The sequence below is a fragment of the Aptenodytes patagonicus genome, chromosome Z, assembly GCF_965638725.1.
Source record: "Aptenodytes patagonicus chromosome Z, bAptPat1.pri.cur, whole genome shotgun sequence".
NCBI classification, from domain to species: domain Eukaryota; kingdom Metazoa; phylum Chordata; class Aves; order Sphenisciformes; family Spheniscidae; genus Aptenodytes; species Aptenodytes patagonicus.
This window is the reverse complement of record NC_134982.1, coordinates 6,274,569-6,293,136: the sequence shown is the minus strand read 5'-3', so window position 1 is coordinate 6,293,136 and position 18,568 is coordinate 6,274,569. Positions and strand designations below refer to the sequence as shown.

General features: G+C 36.8%; 1 protein-coding gene across 1 annotated transcript in view; it reads right to left on the bottom strand.

Annotated features, from left to right (window-relative positions):
• The window catches only part of LOC143172549 (GTP-binding protein Rit2), a 181,777-nt gene extending 180,232 nt beyond the window's left edge, over positions 1 to 1,545 (bottom strand). The window contains exon 1 of the mRNA XM_076362118.1: positions 1,288 to 1,545. Within this exon, the coding sequence (XP_076218233.1) occupies positions 1,288 to 1,390 (103 nt within the window). The 5' untranslated portion in view covers positions 1,391 to 1,545. The remainder of the gene's footprint in view (positions 1 to 1,287) is intronic.
• Positions 1,546 to 18,568: the final 17,023 nt, after the last annotated feature.

The window sequence follows — 18,568 nt, the reverse complement described above, 5'->3', positions numbered from 1 at the left end:
TTTGCTGAAAGTTCCAGCTGACACAGTCTGCATATCTGCTTTACCATGGAAAAGATAATTTCAAATTGCAGAAAGTTACTTTGAGATAACCAATATTTTCTTCTTTCCCATTTTATACAGTGATCATAGCATAACATCTGTGCAAGAATTGTTTGCTTGGTTAAGCAATACTGATGGGAAATAGCTTTCACTGAAAGATGTGCTACTGAAGTTGAAGCCAAACATAACAAGAAAACAGAAATTATGGATACAGAGAGGAAATTATATCCACTCCCAATATTTAATTTTTTTGCATTTATACCTTGCCTTGTTTGAATAGGAAATAAAACTTATTTGATCTATACAATTATCATAGTTTAGTGTCACACCTCATTTATCCTGAAATTTGTTTGGAATCTATCCTGGATATATTATATTATATTATCCTTTTTTTTTGTTGTTTGGTTTCTTCTTCTCTTTTTCTTTTAAATTTCCAGAAGATGTAATCAAATGCTTGTTGTGTGGCCAGCTCAATACACCGGCTTCTGAGACAAACACTGCACATTCAGCAAAGTCTTTTTAAGAACAGAGAATGCTAGTGTCACTGAGAATAAATCAAAGGTGATAATATCTGTGAAAAAGAAAACATTGTCCAGAGAAAATAATGACTCCTCTGAAGAGATACCATTGTCAGACACTAGCATATCTTGCCAGCACTGGACAGTGATATTAAAATATGCTGCAAATCTACCTTATCGCCTGGAGTGAGACTCAGACATGCATTCTGTAACTGTCCGGACAGGAGAGGAGACTAACACCAGCTGAGCCATAATGACACTCAGCAAAGAAGTCAAAAGATGCGGGGAAGAAAACAGAGTCACTGCAGGCATCCTCCACACTTTGCACTGTACAGCTGACTTTGCAGTTAGTTTCATTTCTGCCTGGGCACAAGGACCGGCAGGCCAACAAGTTACATCCACACTATCCAGCAAACCATCACCCCTCACCAAGTGTTAGAGTGACATGACCGCTTGCTGTTACGCTAACAGCAGCAAGCTAACCACTCTCTCCTCATGTACAATGGAGTTTAGTTTTAGTTTTACAAAAATATCCAATTAAAAAGGCTGACATGTCAGTCTGTAACAAATTAAGCTGACTCATTGCCCCAGTCACGAATTATAGTCTTTTATCCAAGCCATGTGCAAGAGAAAGAGGAATGAAACCCCTCATTAAACAACGTTCTTGTTCTGTAAACTTTACACTCCCAATTCACCCCGTCTCCCCAAAAATGCTGTTGCTCAAACTTACCGCTTTTGCCAACTCCCCCTGCTCCTAGCATCACCACCTTGTACTCTCTGGAGCCTGCTGAAGAATTGCTGGAGGAGCTGATCATTTCATTTTCTAGCTCCATCTTGCACGAGGCAGAAGAAGGGAGCAAAAGGGAAGAAAAAGCAACTGGCAGGTGCTTTCTCTGATCTTAAACAACTGTAAAAGCTGTGTTAGGGGAAAAAAAAAAAAGGCAGAAAGGAAAGGTATCATACAAGAGGTACGATTTATCAGCCTCACACTCGCTGCTGTGCCTGTGTTAGCTGGAGAAGGTCTCATAGCAACCACTTTAACAGCTTCCAATAAAAATCTCTCTCTGCCCCCTCCCAGCTCTGTATCATTCTCTGTGTTTCTCTTCCTGGACAGAAGCAGTTTTGTGAGACTCAAGAGCCCTGGTACCTCTGGGTGTTGCTGTGTCATTGGAATCAAACTGAGCAGAGACTCCAGGAAAAGAAAATGGATCAAATTACTTTATTATGATGCTTGTTATTCCATGTAGCACTTGCTTGAATCTTAAACAATAATAAAACAGACCAGAATACCTCCCTGCCACTTTGGAGTTAAATATTCATCCTATGTTCATGAAGTTTGCTAGATTTACATTTAATACTATTAAAAGTGAAATAAGCAACAACTTTTAAGAGTCTTTGTTCTTCCCGAAGCTTACTGCAAAGCAGAGAAGTTTTTTAAGGTTAGGTTTGCCCCCAGATCAATTTTCTTTTAGTTGAGTTTGCATCAATTATTTGCAGAAATAAACCAGGTATTTTGAAAAATTGTTTGTTTGGTTTTTTTTGTTTTTATTTCCCCACACGCAGAATTTCAGAAGGGGGTTGGGACTGAAGGGAGGGGGAAAGATCTCTTCATCCAGAAAATATCCATGTAAGCACAGAAGAAAAACAAATTGTTATAAGTATTTCATACTGATATCAAGTGATTTATCTAACCAATCTGGGCAGTCCAAATAAACAAGAAAAGAATAAAACAAAAAGTTTGTGCATGACATCCAGTGTGAAAATCTCCCATTAGAATCATTCAGTGAAAACTTACAGTAAAAGACTGCAGCTCTTCATTGATTTCTGATGATGTCCCTAAAAAATCTAGTATATTTAAAGAATGTGATAAGTAATAAAATACTTACCCAGCTTTAACTGTTGTGCAATATTTTTGAGGACCAAAAAGCATCTACTGCAAAAGGGGTGGAAAGCAAAACTTGCTCCCCTTTGAAAAGTGCTGGGCTTTCATGACACGTGCAGCTGTTAAGGAGACAGGGAAATGAAAGCAGGAGAGGTGACTAGTAAAGTAATCAGTCTTGGGAGTCAGACATCTTCATCTCTCCACTCCTGCAATTATTTCACAGAGAGTAAACATAGGGCATTACACAGGAATACAGAATTAAAAGTTGAAAGGGAAAGTAAAATAACACCAAAAAATCATAACCTGATTAAGGACATGATTTAAAGAAAATTAGAAGGAGAGGAAAAGGTATAGAAGAGCACATGTATGGAAGATAGTTTAATGGACTAAGAAAATACAAGATTAAAGAGAAGAGATACGTAAGTATGATAATAGCATTGCAATTGGAATGGAGAAGGTGAACAGAACATGAATACTCATTTTCCCTCCTTATAAAAAAAATTAGGAAACTTCAGATGAAACAGACAGTAGCTGGGTTCAAAACCTAAGTACTTATAAGAGTCATGGCTGACTTAAGGAACCTCTTGCCACTGGAAGTTTTGGGCAGTAGAAATGAACTTGCAATTAAAAAGAATTTAAATACAGAGTAATACAAAATCCACTGTGGACTATTAAAGTCACCACCTCATGCTTAAGAAGTACTTGCACCAACAGATCCTGGGAAAACACTGAAGAATCAAAGTATGATGGTCTGTTTACAGCTACACAGAAAAAGAGAACAGAAGGAGAGCCACTGTGTTCCTAGAACTCCTCCAGAATCAGGATCTGCTACTGTTTTCCTACAGGATTTGTGTAATAACCATGCTGCGAGCAGCTTTGTACTGCCAGGACTGGGTGACTATTGATGCCTGGATACAAACCTCAGAATTCAGGAGGATTTGGTCTTCAGAGCATAAAATAGGACTTAATCAGGAAATTCTGAATGTAATAATGTGATGGCTAAATATTGAACTTCAGCAGAAAGAAACAGGTAGGTCAGTAAATCCCTGTTGTGATTAAAATTCCATTTTCACTAAAATCATCCTCAAGTGTTCAGCATTCACATATTAGTTAAAACTAATAATGATACCAAAACCACTGCTTAGAACAGGTGGGTTTTCCTGGTAATCTCTGACATTAAAATGTCAGGAAAGTGAATGGGTTTGGGCATGACTCAAAAGACAAGCTAAGCAAAATACTCCAAAAAATATTAGTGAAAATTATGTATACATAATGGATAAGTCAGGTTATTTTCCTGCTGTTGGTGTCTGCCAGAGCGAAGTGGCAAGTCATTTTTTTTTTTTGTTTTGTTTAGAGCTGGAAAGTGGGGGAGGAATATACGAAATGGAAGAAGCTACAAAAGGGAATTATGTTAGTGCAGGAAGCAGAATAAGACAGAACTAAATGGAAAGCCAGTTCCTCAGCTTTTAAGAAAATCTAGAAAAAATGAAGATGGCATTTTTATGTCTGAAAGAATGGATTTAAATATTTTTTATCTATTGATTGAGGATTAATGATTTAAAATGCCTACTTTAAAGACAAAGATTCAAGTTTATTAAACTTCAATGGTTTAATAAGTCTTATTACATTATATAAACACTTGGACAAACATATCCTCTTAACTTTCACAGAGACTTGTCCAGAGCCTAAAAAGGTGATACTGCATTCCCATTTATAATGCAGGACTTGTTCTAATTGTTTTTCCTCATAATTTCCTTTTGACAAACACTCTACTCTGCCCTAATTTCATCCAATTCAGTAGTGGAGGATAAGTATTTAGCTTCACTCCCATTTATGATAACATCAGTGAGTCTTCCTTCTCCCACCTGAGCAGAAAAGTACAAAGTTTTGCTTTCAGTCTCCTGACAACAAAATTAATACTGAGATTTTTTGAAATTACTCAGCTTGAAACACTTAATAATATAGGAAAAAAATCACCAGTGTAAATGCTTTATGGACAACAGGAAGAAATAGTACAAAATACAACATTTGAACCTGAGATACTAGTGTTGTTACAATGGGTGACTTATTCCACAAGAAATTCCAACTCTCTATTCTATCTCTTTGTTTCCCTGCTTTAAGGACACATTTATCATGATGTAAATTCATAGAAAACTGTCCTCAGGCAAACAAGAGGAACAGCAAAGGTGGGGAAAATGCTTGGGGTACTAGCCTGTAATGAATCATTTATTTAACAAATTCAGACTCTATTGCTCTTTACATATTGCTTATGACCATACAGCAAATCTGCTGATTTTTTTCTTTTTTTTTTTTTTTAATTTGCTATTCAAACTCACTCTGAAATACAGCAATCAACTGAAAGCAGTCAGTATTCAAAATCTAGCAACTGCTATATTTGAATTCATATTTTGACGGTTAATATTGAAATAGCTGTATGCTTAGATCTTTAAGGATGCTTAGGTCTTAAGCAAAAGACAACGTACAGATAGGTATGTTAGAAGAGAAGTAGATGAGCTTTTTCTAGAGAAAATGCCATTAGAAAACACATTCCATTCATCCTGCATCCCCACTTGCTCTGGGGGTGTTGAATAAAATAATGAGATGTTAATACAACATGTAAATGTTCTGAAATTGTTTCCTAGAGCACTTTATGTTGAGCAGATTTTATCAATTAACCTGGATAAATATTCTTGTCATTAGGCAGAGACCTCATGAGTTTAAAAACTTGAATAGCAAGCAAAATGCAAATCTTGACTGATTCGTGCTCCAGTAAGTGATGGGTTTACAGGCATGTGAACTATTTAATAATAAACGAAAATGCATGATCCCACCGGGGGCCATGCTATTATGGAAACACTGACCACTCTTTTGTCCCTCATGTTTACGTATGAGGCACAACAGAGAGAGGAAATGTAGAAAGCATCCTTCATAAAAAGGCACATAAACCCACCTTGCTAAATTGCTGAAGTGCTGCTATGACAAGAAAGTGCTAATGTAGAAATCATTGCGCAGCACTGCAGAACTGATCCAATCTGCTCCCGAGAAAAAATACATTTGGCACACTAGCTTAACTTGATCAATTCTGAGTAAAGCTAGCATAATAAAGTAATTGCTAGGGGACTTCAAAAATTTTAAACTTAATTTTTGCATTAACGGATTTAACATATTAATTCTTAAATATGCTGAGCACCTCTGAATCGTATTGCTAAGGGACCTCCAATGAACGACAGAAGCAGCTCTGCATTTTTGGAATTCAGATTCCTACTACAAATACCCAGTGGTTCAATCACCCATCTGCCACAGGCACCCTGACTTCCTTAGGTAATCCCCATCCTATTTCTATTCTCCAAATTACTCATCTGTCGGATGACTCAGTGTGTCACACATAGTATACTTGATGGGACACTTGACAACCTCCCACCTTGAAGCTGGCTCTTCAGCTCAAGCTGTTAAGACATATGGCTTTTGTTCTGAAGTTCTTATTTCTGTCCCTAGTGTCAGACAACATGCACTGATGGCATGTCCCCTGCCTCTGCTGCAATGCATTTTAATCTAAGCCTTATTAGTACGTCGAGTGGCAAAAGCAAATGAAAGGAGAAAAGATGTGAGACTATTAACAGAAAATGTGAAACAACTTCAGAGTCCATAGAGCAAAGGAGCATTGTGGGTTTGGTCTTGTCAAAGAAGGGAGTGTCGTGGTTTAACCCCAGTCGGCAGCCAAGCACCACACAGCCGCTCACTCACTCCCCCCACCACCCTCCCCAGTGGGATGGGGGAGAGAGTCAGAAGAGCAAAAGTAAGAAAACTCATCAGTTGAGATAAGAACAGTTTAATACTTGAAATAAAATAAAATGTTGTTATTATTATTAATAATAATAAAAAATTGTAATGAAATGGAAAACAGCCACAGAAAGGAACAAAACCCAGGAAAAACAAGTGATGCAACCGCTCACCACCTGCTGACTGATGCCCAGCCCTTCCCCGAGCAGCGATCGCTGCCCCCCGACCAACTCCCCCCGGTTTATATACTGAGCATGACGTCACATGGTACGGAATATCCCTTTGGCCAGTTTGGGTCAGCTGTCCTGGCTGTACTCCCAGCTTTTATGCACCTCCTCGCTTACAGAGTATGGGAAGCTGAAAAGTCCTTGACTTAGTATAAACACTGCTTAGCAACAACTAAAACATCGCTGTGTTATCACATTATTCTCATGCTAAATCCAAAACACAGCACTGTACCAGCTACTAGGAAGAAAATTAACTCTATCACAGCTAAAACCAGGACAGAGAGGTTTGTCACGAGCAACGTCTTCCCTTTGCTTACCAAACAGGTCAAACAATGCAACTAATATTGTACTTGCTGTACAAAGGTTTGAGAAATAGGAGCAGTTTATCACATTCTTGAGAACACTCAAGTGGTGTTAACTTTAATAGTTCTTACAAGTGACTACTGACTTCTTATAGAACAGAAACGTTGAAGGTCATGTCCTAGAGTATGTTAAAGGGAAAAGCTATTTTCTCTGGGTTTCCAATAAGGTTTCACAAATGATTTATGATCTTACTGTCAAGAAGTACTAATGATTGCAAGTCATTTATGGATTTCTGTTGAATTTTAATTACATTTATAGATAAGACTTTTATACTTTCAACTCCAACACTGATATTCAGAATGTGCAAATCTTAAAGATCTCAAAGCCTCAACTCCACATAAACATTTTCTCTGTGAGCATGAATATATGTTTATTCTAAATTCATTCACCTTCCAGTGCTTTTGCTAGGAAGGAAAATTATAAGCACAGATATAATATGAAATACTATAAAAAATAGCATTAGAAGAGCTCTGAAGAGGCCATCATTTTCATCCCTGTCCTACTTCACAAGTCCATTTAAGGAATTTGAACAATATTTGCTTAACCTTACTTTAAAGTCTTCCAGAGAGAGAAATTACCCAGTTTCTCAAATGCTGAAATAAATTGCCTTGCTATCCTATTAGAAATGTCTTTGAAACCCGAATGTCCTCTATTACACAGTAAGACAATTACTTCTCATCCTACCTGCTACAGCTATTATGAAAAGGCATAGTGAACACACCAAACACATATTTAAATAGTAGGCTAGTGAATCAAATGAACAAGATAAATATAGAGAATGTTGTTCTCCTCAGCCTTCCTGTCTCTTCTTATTCTTTCATGTCTCTATCAATCCTCCTTCATAGGTCATTTATTAACCTTTTATGCTTCTTGTGTTCCCAAAGACCCTCCATTGCCTGTTCTGAAGTGTGCTTCCCAAATCTGGCCACATTATTGTTTCAAGACTTCATACAATATGGATTTACACCTACTACCAGTGCATTTCAAGCTTAGAATCGTTACAGTAAACACAAGCAGTCAACAGTAACAGATGTAAAATTTTTGGTATTTTCTAATCTGTATTTGATTGCTCTCAGTGACAAATCACAATCTACTGGGATTGTGTCAGTTTCTGACTTTTAGCTCTTTGCTACTCTTTTATTTTTCAAGTAATCTTTGTCATATTGGTTTCCAGAAAAAGAAGATTCTTTCAATTTTTATCTTTAAAAAAAAAGAAGATTCTCCCATTTTGACTGTTACCTTGAAGGTGTTTATAGATGATGATAATGCCTGCATCCCAAAAGTCCTTGCACTTGAAAATGGTTTCCTGAACTTCACTTCAAGCATGTGAGTTTTAACACTGAACCATGTCAAATGGTGCATCAGTAAAAAAGAAAAAGCAGTAGATGGACTCTTGAATTTGATGTGCTACCAGTCGTTCAGATGCCTTCCACTTCGCTGTCCATAAGGTGTAAACCTACAGAGACTAGCTTCAGCTTCATCAGGAGACACCAAACAGGATAAATCTGAATTTTTTCTGATTTAGACTGTCCTCGTATCACAGATTATTTTCCATGTCAAGATAGCTTTATTCTAGAAATCAAATTGTTTATTGGTATTCTGTTGGTTGAACAGAAGTGAGTACTTCAACAGTTCCTAAAACTGTTGCAATTAACAATAATTTTCCTAGTGCATAATTAAGCTGAACAACTGTACCAACAATAGGAAAACCAGAGTCAGTTTCTTTAAAATCATCAGTGAGACGTTTCTTCAAGGAAATTCAGACTTTTGGTTAACTAAATCTCCCACTGGACATATTGTTTCCTATGTTGAATAGAGGAACATTTAGTGAGTTTAGAGTAATGGTGGCTTGGACTCAGCTACCTGATGGGCTGAATAATGGATTACAAGAAATGACACAAAAATGAATATATATACTGCTGTTTTCAGAAGTAGTAGTGCAATCTCTTCTTGAATAAAAGTTTCTGTTGTCATTCTGTTCATACCTGTGCTTGAATTCTGATGAACCTACCTATTTTGATAGCTTCCGATCTGTTTAAAGGGACCAGTTTCATATGTAAAAACAGCACTGAAAACACTAGGAATCCTGATGAAAGATATCACTATGTTTTCAAAATCTGAGATAAACTCTTGCATTTAAACTCTAGTAAGTGGATTATGAACTAGATAAGTATGTAAATTCATTTATTTGGAAAGTCCCTACAGAGCTGTGTTGTAAAAGATTACAAATATTCCACTTGTGACTTCCACTGCGTTTCAAGATCTGCTTCTACCAAAGACACTAGACACTGCAGTCTGTCACTAGTTAGTCCGTTAATCAGTTTAAAGATGTTATTCTTACAAAATATTATAAGATCAATAGGCTTACATGTTAAGAAAAGAGCTAATCTAACCTCTGTATGGCATGAAAAGCAAAGCAGTGCAGTAATTTTATAATGTTGTTAATTAACCATGAGTGAAAAAATCCATCACTGTAGGCTTCATTGTATCACTAACTGTTTAACTTTAAAAAGCTCAGCTTTAGCAAAAAAATTTCCTTCAGAAAACTGGTGCAAAATCAGAATCCCAGTTGTTTGCATTGGAAACACTCAATATCCTTTACTGGAGTCAAATTTGTTACAGAATCGTCCAAGAAAATATTGTGTATTAGGTGACCTATTAATCTTCTATTTCCAGGCTTTAATGTCAGTTTTCATATCAAGTGTGGTTTTCATTGCTTTATAAAGAAAATAAAACTCTCTGCAACCTGGAGGAAGAAGGATAAAAACATGAGACGGCTCTGAAAATTAAAATACTGAACTGATCGAGGGGTTAAATTCACCAGGTGATGATGACTTTCTTGCAGCTATCAGCAGCATACTGAGATCATCAAAAGTAGACTCTTCAAATACCCACAGACAGACATCCTTCTGTTTGCTCAGCAAAGACAATATTTCAATTAAATATTCACTGGCATTCCTATAAAATTAGTAAAAATATAGCCTGAAGGGAGGTAAAAAAAAGCCCAAATCAGCCCTGCTTCAGTGACATGTCATCATTACCAAAGGTCTGGGAAATGACACAGAAAAGCCTAAATCTGTTACTTATGACTACATTATTAAAAAAAAAAAAAGAGATAAAACAGTAAAAAGTGGTTAGCTAGATAAAATCTTTCATATTTCCGTTAAGTGCTTTCAACAAAGACTGCACAATCAAATATTTTCTTCTCTTAGGAGGGCAGATTTCTCTTGACAAGGAAAACATATTTTTCAAGTTCTGTATTGAGGATCATCTCAAAAGGCCACAGTTAATAAAGTTTGTAGGCAGGACTTAGAGGGTTTAAGGAAAGCTGAATCCCCTTATGTTTGTCTTACTTCAATTTAGAAAGCTCATAAATGGGCCAAGTCCTGTGAAGTTTAAGAAGTTAGCTAAATTGGTTAATGAAAGCATATAATCAACAAGTCTCCATGTAGGCACGCTGCTGATACAAGCTAATTTTACATTCAAATTAAGTCCTACTATTTCTCTGTGTTCACCAAAGTTAATTTATGTTTCTTTTCCAGAAGTACCAAGGCTGACTCTAAACAGTTTGGAACTTCACAGAAGCTGTTAGTACTTTCAGCTATAGCTATCTGGAAATACAATCACTTTATGAAAGAAAAAAATATCTTGGTGGTAGTGCTTTCCCTGATTCATCTTTACTCAGTGATGGAGAAGTGTCTCATGGCCAGGCACATACCTAAATTCCTTTAAGCAACTAAGCTCAGAGTTTTGAGATGAAGATTATGTATTAATCTTGATGACAAGTGAAATTCAAATGCTAACAGATACATCCACCTCCCAAATTTCACCCTATTATGTCTACAAATCTCTAAGACATTTTCCTTCTGATGCTTTTTAAATTTGGAATCAAATGTATGCATACATATATATACAAACTCATACATAATAACACATATATGGACAATATAACTTAAACACAGTATTTTAAAACAGGACTTAAAAAGCTACCCTACAACATTATTTCCAAGCATGCATTCAACCGAGGTAAAGTTTTACCATTTTCTTACTGGCAACATTGTTCCAGGGCTCCAAGAGGTGAGAATGGTATTATGGAGAAGCCGTTTAATTTGCTGCCTGTGAGAACAAAGTAGTAAAACCAAATGTCCTGCCCAATATTCTCATGAAAAAAACTTGGATGGGAGCCACATCTGGTCAGGTCTCAAGCCCCAGGTACCTTTTCCTTCCATAAGAACAGGTTCAAAGTTCTGCCACAAAAGCCCTGAGGATCAGAACACCTGTATTAGACTGAAGTTTGGAGAGAAACGGAGAATTTTGTATGTGCCCGTGAGACAGTTTTTGGTACTTTTTGCTGCCTGTGGATACTAATGTGCCTGGAAGACATACCCACAGTTATTCATGAAGAGGGCTAGACTGAAAAATTTATCCTCCTCAGTTTTGCTGTAGCTGTTTGCTGTAGAGGGACCTTGACAATATAACAAAAGGAAAAGGCTGAGACAATAATGGATCTTTAATAGGAAGGAGTACACAAATACCATGTTAGACAGGGGCCAACAAAGAGATCAGAGGAATTTATGTTCTTCCTGTTAACTATAGACCATAAAGGATTCTGGAATGCTGGCAATCAGCCAAGCCCCTGATACACATCAGATGAAAAACTCACCTCTTCCGGGACCTTGACTGGATTTCAGGAATCCTTAATTAGCTGAGTACCATCTCAGGACAGTTCTTACAATATCGTCATTCCACAAATATTAAGTCGGCTACTCTGTGTTGCATTTCTATTTTGTATGCATATCCTTCAATCTTCGGGACAAGACGTTTACAAAATTTAATTTGAAAACCAAACCCTAATTCTTACTTAGGCTATTTTTCAAGGCGTCCTTTACTTCCATGTGGTTTTAATTGGAATGTAAGGTCTATTTCAAATCAATCTAAACATCTTTTTTCCTATGGAAATATCTTTCAACCCCTCAAGTTTGTATTTTCATTCTCACTTAAATGACTTTAAAGACTTGCACTTTCTAATGGTGCTAGAATGAACTGCCTCCTCTCTCCTACCATACCTGGAAAGGTCATTCTGCGTTGTAACATGCCTCCCATTTTTCTGTAAGTTCCTCAAGAGCATACTGATACTTTCTTTCTCCTTGAGCAACAACTATTTTTATAATCACATTGTTTAAGGTTTTAGTAAAGCATATACATCTCAATAACAGTACAGTAACTCATGCTCTCATCTGAAGGCCCACTCTTAGATCAGTGTTGCCAAAATATCTCTCTCAGCATCTTAACCACCAGATGAGAAGCGGACTATGGCTTTGATATAACTGTTGCCTGTCAGCCGTTAATATTCTCTACAGCATTTAAGCCCCTCATGCTCCAGAAAGATTATGAGATACATTGGCTTTAATAGCAGAATCTGTAAAATTATGTAAACTTAAAATGGAAGGTTTACTTCTCTTTCCTTTTTTTTTTCTTTTCTTTTTTTTTTTTGCAGAGAAGTGGAAAAGGCAACCTCTTTCATGACACATCACTCCTTTTGATTACCCCGAAAACAGATTATCCTCTACCCTGAAGAGAACATTCTCACATTCTTTACTAAATCAGCTTCTCTTTTAAGACAAAGACCATAGCTAGGTCTTACTCTTTTTACATAAAGGAATAGATGTTCTGCTCTTTTGGAAGGCAGTCTAGTTCTGAGTTTGCCTGAAGTAAATGGTGTCTAGATTTATCATGCACCTCATTAAATACAGTTAAATTCTTCCATGAATTAAGTGATATTTCTTTGTGAAATACTGACTCAGAAAAATGTTACGAGTCAACAAAGAAGAAAGAGAAAGGGAAAGCAAAATACCACGATAAGAATTCATTGACTGTAAAGATGGATATGAGATACTGTAAATACACTTATAGGTAAGTAAGAAAGATATTATTCCTTTGCAGTTATGGTAATTGCTATATAACTAGTGACATAGCTTAGTAATTCCTTGTCTTTGACATCTTTTTCATTTGGCTATTAGTAAATAAATTTATCTGATCATGTAGAAAGTGTCCCTAACAGTAGCTGTATTACATAAACACATTAATGAGTCAAAATAAGTTTGATTACAATTTTTATATTGTGTTTAACTCCACTCACAGTAATGCAGAAGCATCAGTAAACTTTTCTCAACACAAACATTGTCTTTTTATTTTGCAGAACAGAATCACCACAATTTTGTTCTTATTTTTTAACAATCTTCCCTCTCCCAGCTTTTTCATGTTTCTTAATGATTTCTAAAAAAAAGAAGAGTCCTCTGACCTATTTCTGTAGAATCTGTAGCTACCTCCACTGGATCTTTGTCTAACACTACTACTGTAGCATGTCACTTACACCTGCTGAATGTTGAATGTTCACCTTTCCAGCTATTTTTTTTTTCTATTTGTGCTCAATGTCAGCATTCATTTCTATGAAAAAATGACAGGATTCTCTCATTTAAATCTTCCTATAAATCCTATTCATACAATCAGTTGCTACACAATTTTATTCTAAATAAAGGAAGTTTTAATGGCCAAGCTCGCATACAGATAGAGTCGAGAAAGCCCTCCAGAGAAAGCTCTTGCCCTGAGCCCTCAGAATCCCAAAGAAAACATTCCCAAAGCAAATCTGGAATACTGAATTTGCCAGCCTGCATTTCTTTTTCTTCTCATGTATATGTAATAGTGATTCATCTGGCAGGTATGGGCCATGAACCATGCTAAAGAATCTTCCAATTGCAGCAGAAATGCACTATAATGAGTCCCATAAAAATCACTAAGTCTGACATTGGAAGGACATTGGGAATATTAAAATTGAGATTCAGGTGTCTGGAGAGCATGGGTGCACATTACCATACATTTCCCTAAGCCTGTAAACTATTCTTGTCCTGCTGCAATTTGCACAGTATAGCAATTAATTGTGGATTATCTTTATAGGATAACGGTGAGTGCAATCAGTCAAATTTAATTGACAGCCCACTGGAACTTAAGGAGATTTGATTTTCTAGAGTTCTGAATCTTTGGAAACCTCAAATTAAAGGCAGGCAATTAAGACTGATACTGTCAAAGACTGTCCAATTAATCACAATCTGTTTACCAATGCACTTTACAAGACGGTGATTGCCTCACATCTTGTTGTACTTAAGACAATAATGTCAAATAGTTGCTTTCTTACTGCATTTTATTTTTCAGATGGGCTTTCATTTTCTTTCCTAAACCACTCGCAATATGAGTAATTCCTCGTGACTTGCTGCTCTTTTTCATTCATGTCCAAAGCTTCAGCTATTAATATTTTCTTTTTTTAATACACTTTTATTTTATGTGGATATCACATATAATCATTATACAATTTCTTTCACAAATCTTTCTAATGTTCTATCCACAGAATCTTATCCAGTTCATGACTGAAATTACATCTTTATTTCATCTAGTACCCTGCTATTTGTTTGCACAGAATTCACTGGAGCATGTAGTAGAAGGATATCTAATTTGCCTATTGCTTGTTACTTCCCCCAATCTTTGGGTAAGATTAGTCAGTCACCTAGATTTCAGTAAAAAAAAAAATCAAGGTTTTCTTTATTTTTCCTGGACTTTGCATTTGGTTTATGTAAAGTAAGAATAATCGTAAACTGGGAGAACTGGAAGTGGAGTCTGAGTCGTGCACTTCTTCAAACCGTCTGGGCTTCTCCCGTCTACCTACTTTTCTTCAAATTGATGAATAGTAACGGAGATCTGTCTGATGAATTAATATCCTCCAGAACAATCACTGGCATCACATTGCTTCCTCAAAATCATTCATAATCACAGGAGACTTTTGCACTGATGTTGTCTGAATGTACTCTTCAACAGAATTATGTGAGACGTGGGTGGGTGCTTGCACGTGTGCACGCATGTACATATCCCTCACGTAGAAGAAGATGATTGTGTATCCTCAAGTTATTTACTGAAGCTAAGCAGAGGTTTTCTGAGAAGGCATCATACATCTGACAACGATAACTTCTCAGAATGTTTATTTTTATTTTTATTCAAACTAAAGTAAATGTGTAGCTACAATGGTCAGGTTTGAATGAGACCTTATTATGAGAGTCACACTGCTCTGGATTTCTGTTATTTTTCCCTTTGGCACTCTTATTGGCATGAAGAGAAGGGTAAAGTGGCTCGAATGCTCAACCTAAAAACCTTTCAAACTATGAAAGTAATTTATAAGTCCAGAAATCCTTCCACTTGAGCGCCCACTCTACTTTCCCATTTCGCTGTCAAATGGGGCACAAACTTTGTTCACTTTGAAGTTTCACATCATCCCAACTCCTTGCAGGTGCAGTGTATCACTTCACCCCTAGACTTTCAGAATCCCAGATTTTGGAGCAGTCTGAAAGGTGACGTGCTTTAGATCAACATTCAGAGCTTCATCAACCCAAGACAAAAACATTTTCTGATCTCATATTCCAGCAAATTGCTTAGAGAGGACTTTGCAGGAGAACAAGGAAGAACTATTTTATTTGCTAAGTTGAATTGTTTGGGGAAATGACGTGCCAGGCCTCCAGTTGGTATGATTCTGCATACCTTCATTAGCATGATACTAACGGTGAGATATAATGTTAATTGTTGGTGTAGGTGTTTCTAGGATGAGGGCTTTATAAAATTCCTTATTAAAAAAGTATTCATTTTGTAAGTCATCCTAAGTGATAGAAGACTGAAGACCGAGAGGCAGGCTGATCCTCTGTAAGCTAGTAAGGTCACAGATCTGTGCAATTTATTGTGCAGAACCAACAACAGCTGAGATCTGCATGAGAGACAGGTTTTGAGGAGATCCAATCCCTAACACAAATACAGATATTATGCTTTCATAAACATTACACCATCCAGTCCTGACAACAAGTGCCATGAAGTTGGCAGTTTTTTCCATTGGCAAATGGTCAAAAAATGGACATGATACCCATCTGAATTTACCACAGATCACTTACATGATTTTTCTATTTTGGATTACTTTTTTTAGCATTGTGAAGTGTTTGTCTTGTGCTTCTATGCATCTCTTGCAATCAGTTCCTCTGTATTTTATAACAACTTAGTCTTCTGCTCTTGTTGTCCTTGTCACCCAATTTAGTTGTTTCTATCTTATTCACCATACTAGAACACAGGAGACAGACTAGGAAGAAGCGTTTGGGATTTTTATAGTCTGGTCTTACCTTGCTTACCATGAAGTTCATGATAAAAATGGTACTGCATCGATTCTGATCCCATCTGAACTGGATTAGTGTTTTGCTTTGTTTTTTATCATAGACTTAATGGGGTCCAACAATGAAAGTCTTTAAAGGTGAGTCCAGGCTAGCATGTTAGTTTGGACTAGGAGTGTGCGTTTGAAGAAAATGAGTTGACTGCTCTCAGTAGTGTGTTTAGTGAAGATGTTTGGTCCACAGCACCAGATGATTCACGCTACAGATCCACTCTTTTGGGCTACATACTCACTAGTAATGTTGCTGTCTAGTGTCACTTCTGAGAGCTAAGAAACAAAGAGAACGGGGAAGGACAGGGAAGTGTAATGAGTTTTCTGGTAGTAATTAGTAATTGGTTAGGTTTTTTTTCCTCTCACCACAACCTTTGGATTATCCAATTTCATAAATTCCAAAGAACTAGCAGACGAAAATATTTAACAAAGTTGGAAAAAATGGTAAGATAAAACTGGATCTATGTGTAGGGATGGCAGTTTTGGGTGCAACAGCTTCACTAGTGCTTTATGAAATGTTGATAGGGTATAATTCCATCTCCAGAAAAAGAAGTTTTTAATACTCTTCAGAAAAAGGAAAAATACGGTAATTGCAAAAATGCTTTATGTAATATTGGCTTAAAACATGGAGTTTTAATAAAAAAATCTTCCTGAAAGAAGAGGGGCAGAGAGCTGCAAGGTGTCTGATGTTATCAAATGCAAAATAAAAAACATTTTTGTTTACATCTTGTGTCCAGTTAAAGCTTTAGCACCAGGTTTCCCATATTCCTTGTTGAGTACAAAGGGAGAGACCCTTTCCACTTCACAAAAATATCACACGGACTATTTCAGTAACAGTATTTGGGATGTGCTTTAAGACTAAAACTGTTATGCAGCTTTTCGATCTGGGTAGCTCACCCAAAGCTGCCCAAACCCTAGTAAATCAACCCAGTAGAAAATCTTTTACCAACGGGAAGAAATTGGTAGCAAGTCCTGTAGTAATACCTATGGTATTTTGGTCTCCAGGAGAGGAAAAATCACGTTGTTTTTTCTTAATTTTCTCCTTGATTCATGGCTGCCTGACATTGTGTCAGGAGTCTTTGAGAAGTATTGTATTTTAGCAAAACCCTCAGACTGGAGAAAACTACTTCAGGAAGCCAGTCAGGAAAGTTCTGAGAAATCTGGATGGTTTTTAAGCTAGCATGAAACCACTTTTACCTTCATTTTCCTTTAATCTTGTTCTGGGATAAGAGCAGCCAAACCAATACAAGCCACTGATTATTACAAGAGGAAAGTATTAACACTTCACAATCACGTCCTTCTTAAGAAAATACACCTCAGTGTCCACGGTTAGTTCCAAATTTAGAGCATGTTTACTTCAAGTACTTAAAAACTCCTAATAAAGACAAGAGTCAGACACATTCATAAATCATAAGCCTATATAGTACTTTCAAAGTCTGAAATTGTTTTTAAGGATTTCTAGCAAACAGGTGTGTCTGGAATTACCTGAAGTGCTCAGGGACCCAAAAACATGAGAACATGACAGGTATAGATTTCAAACTGGAGTTTCATTTTACATCTGACACTGGAGGCTATGCACCGGTGCTGAACAGTATCCACAGAGCAGTCAGAGCATATGGCCTAACATAATGTATGACAAGCCCTGATTTTAAATAACATCCCTCGAGGGCTGAAAAGAGTGCCCTATAGCAACACTCCTATAATGTTTTACTGCCACTCTGGTTGGGCATACAAGTCTATGTTTACGTCTATTAATCAACACAACAGTAGTAGCAATAATAACTAGAATTTGCAAAGGAATTTGGGAGCTACTTGCAAAAGAAACACTATGGTAAAGTAATATTAGAGTTAGTACTGCGTTTCTTAGCTTGCTGCAGTGTGAATGGCAACAATCCCTCCAAATAATATTTCAGAAATACCACAATTCGAACTTTAGCTGGAGGAATAGGCAGTTTGGCTTATTAAGGAAAAGGCATAGATGGAGACAGAAGAAAGTAAGAGAGAGAGAGAAAGGGAGCAAAGAAGAACGAAAGAAAAAGACAAAGAAGGACAGGACGACAAAAACACAGAAAAAGACAGGGAGAAGGAGGGAGAAAGGATTGATTTAGATCCTTCACAGCTAAAAGTCTAGATTGTCTAAATGTCATAGTTGCATATATGCCAGAAAATCCATACCCAACGCTACCTATTCCCAGGGCAACTAAAAAGTAATTGCTTCCCTGGCCTGTTCAGAAGTTTCCCATGGTGCTCATCATGCCCAGAAACATTGTGGTCTGGACAACAAGGCAATCTGAAAACTCCACATTTTTGTTTCACTCCAGGTATTTCTTTTCAGTTTCTCCATCCAATCAGCATGCTTAAAGTGGGCCTATGACACACCAGAAAAAGCAATTTCTTTTAACAATGTCATTATAGCTACAACTCAATTTGTTCAAAGAACCTTTTTTCCATTACAGTTTGGAACCTCTTCGAAATCACATTTCCTATACCATAGAAGAAGCCCTTTACTTTCAGGCCA